The sequence below is a fragment of the Scyliorhinus canicula genome, chromosome 2 (assembly GCF_902713615.1).
Source record: "Scyliorhinus canicula chromosome 2, sScyCan1.1, whole genome shotgun sequence".
In the NCBI taxonomy this organism is placed as follows: Eukaryota; Metazoa; Chordata; class Chondrichthyes; order Carcharhiniformes; family Scyliorhinidae; genus Scyliorhinus; species Scyliorhinus canicula.
In genome coordinates this window covers 9,179,482-9,185,200 of record NC_052147.1, presented here as the reverse complement: position 1 = coordinate 9,185,200, position 5,719 = coordinate 9,179,482, and the positions used below count along the sequence as shown (strand labels likewise).

Sequence of the window (5,719 nt, the reverse complement as noted above, 5' to 3'; positions counted from 1 at the left end):
CACGGCTCCCCTACCGCTGTCGCCAGCCAGCCATCAGCCCGGTAGTGGGGGCGGCCCTGCGGATATGGGGCCAGTGGAGGAGGCATATAGGGGAGGTGGGTGCGTTTGTCTGGGCGCCAATATGTGATAATCATCGATTTGCCCCCGGGAACATGGATGGAGGGTTTCAAACATGGCGGCGGGCGGGGGCGAGGAGGGTGGGAGACATGTTCCTAGAGGGGAGCTTTGCGAGTTTGAGGGAGTTGGAGGAGAAATTTGGGCTGGAAAGAGGAAATTAATTTAGGTACTTACAGGTGCTAGACTTTGTACGCAGACAGGTCCCATCCTTCCCACCCCTCCCGCCAATAGGGATTCAGGACAGAATAGTCTCGAGAGGAGAGGGTAGAGTCTCGGATATTTACAAGGTGCTCATGAAGGGGGAAGAATCCCAGATGGAGGAACTGAAACTCAAATGGGAGGAGGGACTCGGCGGGGAGATGGGGGACGGGGTATGGGGGGCAAGCTCCGAGTAGGATAAACTCAACCGCAACATGTGCCAGGCTCGGGCTGATTCAGTTTAAGGTCATTCACCGGGCCCAGATGACGGTGGCTCGGATGAGCAAATTCTTTGGGGTAGAGTGGTCCATCCTTTACAGGGTCAGGGCGAGCCACCACCCCTGCTTGGGCACCCTCCTTGATGGGGCATTAGTGCCAGCCCCCCCCCATGTGCCTGTGGGAGAGAGCTACCTATGCACCACATCACAATACCTTCCTTCTGTGTTATTCTATGATTCTAAATCTGAGAGGATTTCCCCAGCAACAAGGCGTCGATGGCAAGAAAAATCCGGAGGAAATCCTCCCAGAGACAGTGTGGATTTGTGGCCAGATATAAATTTGAGAACAACACCATGAATTCCTCATTTCATTCACAACCTGGCCAAGGTATCTAATTCAGCAAATCATGAGCCTCTGTGGATTGTGCTTCAAAGATTCGGATGTCCAAGAAACTCCTGTCCACTAAAATGGTTTGGACCATCCAGACACAGTCCAATCTACTCTGCCAGTTTCTGTTTTTCCAAATCTCAAATGGCATGGGGAAGAAAAAGACACTCTGTACCAGTGACATTAATCACGAGGAGGAGTTATCGGTCGTTCAGGATAGCGACAATGTCCCCATCAAGCTGCGTCACTCTTCGAGCCACAACGTCTTAATGATGAGGCAGAGGGCGGCGGAAGCAAATCCTGCACTCCAGAACCCACTACTTCATAGGGCATTGTGCCCAATGCAGCCAAAGATATGCAGGTCTGTTCAGTCAATGCAAAGATCCACGGAAGGCGTGTGCAGACCTGAGTAGCTCGTAGTCTCAAATGTGGAGAAGATGCTTTATTGTGAATTTGTTCTCTCTTCAGAGCTTAACTTACGGCTACCTCCAACGCTGCCTGCCTGTGTGTCTGTGTCCTGCTACGAGTTCTGCCTTCCATGAAGTGTGTCGTCACTTCCTGTCCCTGTGTATATATAGCTCTCCCGTGCTCCCTCTAGTGCTTGCTCAGTTGTATTGCATCTACTCAGATTTACGATCACCACACAATCCACCTACCCTGCACATCTTTGGGTTGTGGGGGTGAAACCCACACAGACACGGGGAGAATGTGCAAACTTCACACGGACAGTGACCCAGAGCCGGGATCGAACCTGGGACCTCAGCGCCGTGAGGCAGCAGTGCTCACCACTGCGCCGCCCCAAGTCTCAGTTATGTTGACCATCAAACTATCAACAATTGTCATAAAAGCTCACCTGGTTCACTAACGTCTGTTCGGTAAGGAAATCTGACATCCGTGTCAAGCCTGGCCTATATGTGGCTAACCTTTAACTGTCTACAATGGTTAGCAATGGTTAGTACAGCTGCCTCATGGCATCAGTGACCCGGGTTCCATTCCGACCTTGGGCGAGTCAAAGTGGAGTTTGCACGTTCTCCCTGTGTCTGTGTGAGTTTCCACCGGGTGCTCCGGTTTCCTCCCACAGTCCAAAAATAAGCAGACTAGGCTGATTGGCCATGATAAATTGCTCTTAGTGTCCAAAGAGGTGCTGATCAATGTGTGGTATTACAGGGATTGGGGGGGGTTTCATTTGTAGGGTGCAGAGACAATGGCCGAATGGCCTCCTTCTGCACTGTGGGGATTCTCTGGAAATGGTCTTGCAGGTCAATCAGTTCAAAGGCATTTACGCACAAGCAACAAATGCGACAACATTCAAAAAAAAATAAACAGTCGGGAAAAAAATACACCGCTTGTGGGGAAAGGACAGGGGCATGGACTAATTGGTTAGCTCTGTGATGGAACTGACACAATGGGCCAAAAGGCTGTTTTTCGTGCTGTCACTGTATGATATACAATTCACATTAAAATGTGTGAGTAAAACAAGGAGACTTAGATTTGTATCGATATAGTGCCAGTGACAAACTCAGGATGTCTCAAAATGTTTTACAGCCAACAAGGCACCTTTGCAGTGGAATCACTCTGATAAGTCTGCAAACAAAACAGCCAATGTGCACAGACGACAAGCTCTCACAAACAACACATTCCTAACCAGATAATCTGCTTTTGGTGTGATGTCGATTGAGAGATAAACATTGGCCAGGACACTGGGGAGCAAGACTCCTGTTCTTCATCCACCGTCTGAAAGACAGCACACCTCACAGTGCAGCACACCCCCTCTACTGACCCTCTGACAGTGTAGCACTCCCTCAGTACCGACTCTCTGACAGTGCGGCACTCCCTCAGTACTGACCCTCTGACAGTGCAGCACTCCCTCAGTACCGACCCTCTGACAGTGCAGCACTCCCTCAGTACTGATCCTCTGACACCGCAGCACTCCCTCAGTACTGACCCTCTGACAGTGCGGCACTCCCTCAGTACTCACCCTCTGACAGTGCAGCACTCCCTCAGTACTGACCCTCTGACAATGCAGCGCTCCCTCAGTACTGACCCTCTGACAGTGCGGCACTCCCTCAGTACTGACCCTCTGACAGTGCGGCACTCCCTCAGTACTGACCCTCTGACAGTGCAGCACTCCTCAGTACTGACCCTCTGACAGTGCAGCACTCCCTCAGTACTGATCCTCTGACACCGCAGCACTCCCTCAGTACTGACCCTCTGACAGTGCGGCACTCCCTCAGTACTGACTCTCTGACAATGCAGCACTCCCTCAGTACTGACTCTCTGACAATGCAGCACTCCCTCAGTACTGACACTCTGACAGTGCAGCACTCCCTCAGTACTGACCCTCTGACAGTGCAGCACTCCCTCAGTACTGACCCTCTGAGAGTGCAGCACTCCCTCAGTACTCACCCTCTGACAGTGCAGCACTCCCTCAGTACTGACCCTCTGACAATGCAGTGCTCCCTCAGTACTGACCCTCTGACAGTGCAGCGCTCCCTCAGTACTGACCCTCTGACAGTGCAGCGCTCCCTCAGTACTGACCCTCTGACAGTGCAGCACTCCCTCATTACTGACGCTCTGACAGTGCGGCACTCCCTCAGTACTGACTCTCTGACAGTGCGGCACTCCCTCAGTACTGACCCACTGACAGTGCAGCATTCCCTCAGTACTGACCCACTGACAGTGCAGCACTCCCTCAGTACTGACCCTCTGACAGTGCAGCACTCCCTCAGTACTGACCCTCTGACAGTGCAGCACTCCCTCAGTACTGACCCTCTGACAGTGCAGCACTCCCTCAGCACTGACATTCTGAAAGTGCTGCACTCCCTCAGTATTGACCCTCTGACAGTGCGGCACTCCCTCAGTACTGACCTTCCGACAGTGCAGCACTCCCCAAGTACTAACCCTCTGAGAGTGCAGCACTCCCTCAGTACTGACCCTCTGACAGTGCAGCGCTCCCTCAGTACTGACCCTCTGACAGTGCAGCACTCGCTCAGTACTGACCCTCTGACAGTGCGGCACTCCCTCAGTACCGACCCTCTGACAATGCAGCACTCCCTCAGTACTGACCCTCTGACAGTGCGGCACTCCCTCAGTACTGACCCTCTGACAGTGCGGCACTCCCTCAGTACTGACTCTCTGACAGTGCGGCACTCCCTCAGTACTGACTCTCTGACAGTGCCGCACTCCCTCAGTACTGACCCTCTGACAGTGCGACACTCCCTCAGTACTGACCCTCTGACAGTGTCACACTCCCTCACTACTGACCCTCTGACAGTGCAGCACTCCCTCAGTACTGACCCTCTGACAGTGCGGCACTCCCTCAGTGCTGACCCTCTGACAGTGCGGCACTCCCTCAGTACTGACCCTCTGACAGTGTAGCACTCCCTCAGTACTGACCCTCTCACAGTGCGGCACTCCCTCAGTACTGACCCTCTCACAGTGCGGCGCTCCCTCAGTACTGACCCTCTGACAGTGCAGCACTCCCTCAGTACTGACCCTCTGACAGTGCAGCACTCCCTCAGTACTGACCCTCTGACAGTGAGGCACTCCCTCAGTACTGACCCTCTGACAGTGCGGCACTCCCTCAGTACTGACCCTCTGACAGTGCAGCGCTCCCTCAGTACTGACCCTCTGACAGTGCAGCACTCCCTCAGTACTGACCCTCTGACAGTGCGGCGCTCCCTCAGTACTGACCCTCTCACAGTGCGGCACTCCCTCAGTACTGACCCTCTGACAGTGCAGCACTCCCTCAGTACTGACCCTCTGACAGTGCAGCACTCCCTCAGTACTGACCCTCTGACAGTGCGGCACTCCCTCAGTACTGACCCTCTGACAGTGCGGCACTCCCTCAGTACTGACCCTCTCACAGTGCGGCGCTCCCTCAGTACTGACCCTCTGACAGTGCAGCACTCCCTCAGTACTGACCCTCTGACAGTGCAGCACTCCCTCAGTACTGACCCTCTGACAGTGCGGCACTCCCTCAGCACTGACCCTCTGACAGTGCGACACTCCCTCAGTACTGACCCTCTGACAGTGCGACACTCCCACAGTACTGACCCACTGACAGTGCAGCACTCCCTCAGTACTGACCCTCTGACAGTGCGGCACTCCCTCAGTACTGCAATGTCAGTCTGGATTGTTTGCTCAAACCAGGATCAGAGGGGGGGGGAAATCCCATCAAATTTCAGGGGGGGCAGTTTTTATTTTAAACGCACGAATCCTGGCTCAGCAAACAGGAAGCCGTGTCCCGGATTATCCAGCGTTTCATTCCAAGTATTTACCTTTAGATCTGCTTCCACAGAGAACGTTTCCCTCCGCAAAGGCCGGGAATAAGGAGCCTGAACCCGGCTCCATCCTGAGTAGGCCCGACGCTGTTCGTTGCGTCTCCGGAAGATGACGTCAGAGGTGACCGCCGGGGTGCATTGTGGGAGCTGTAGTTCTTTGAAGGGGCGGGGCCGCTTTGAAACACAGGCTGGAGCGCGGCTCCGGGGACTACAGCCGGGCGCGCTGCTGGCTCTCCTTGCTCAATGTGCTCCGAGTGTATTGAGATTGAACATTGCAAAATTCTGCAACAACATAACACGTTCAGTGTCAACTGATTCTTTAAAAAAACCTGGCATGACATTTTCTGCAGACATCAGGCACGATACATTCAATTCTCATGTGAGCAGAATGTTAAAAACATTTAGCAAACTATTTTAGACAAAGTTTTATTACATTTTTTAAGTTTTATTCATAGAATTTACAGTGCAGAAGGAGGCCATTCAGCCCATCAAGTCTGCACCAGCTCTTTGAAAGA

General features: G+C 53.1%; 1 protein-coding gene across 1 annotated transcript in view; it reads right to left on the bottom strand.

The window, feature by feature from the left end:
- Positions 1 to 5,308, bottom strand: part of nrde2 (NRDE-2, necessary for RNA interference, domain containing) — a 72,632-nt gene extending 67,324 nt beyond the window's left edge. The window contains 1 exon segment of the mRNA XM_038773437.1: positions 5,202 to 5,308. Coding sequence (XP_038629365.1) covers positions 5,202 to 5,274 — 73 coding nt within the window. The 5' untranslated portion in view covers positions 5,275 to 5,308.
- Positions 5,309 to 5,719: the final 411 nt, after the last annotated feature.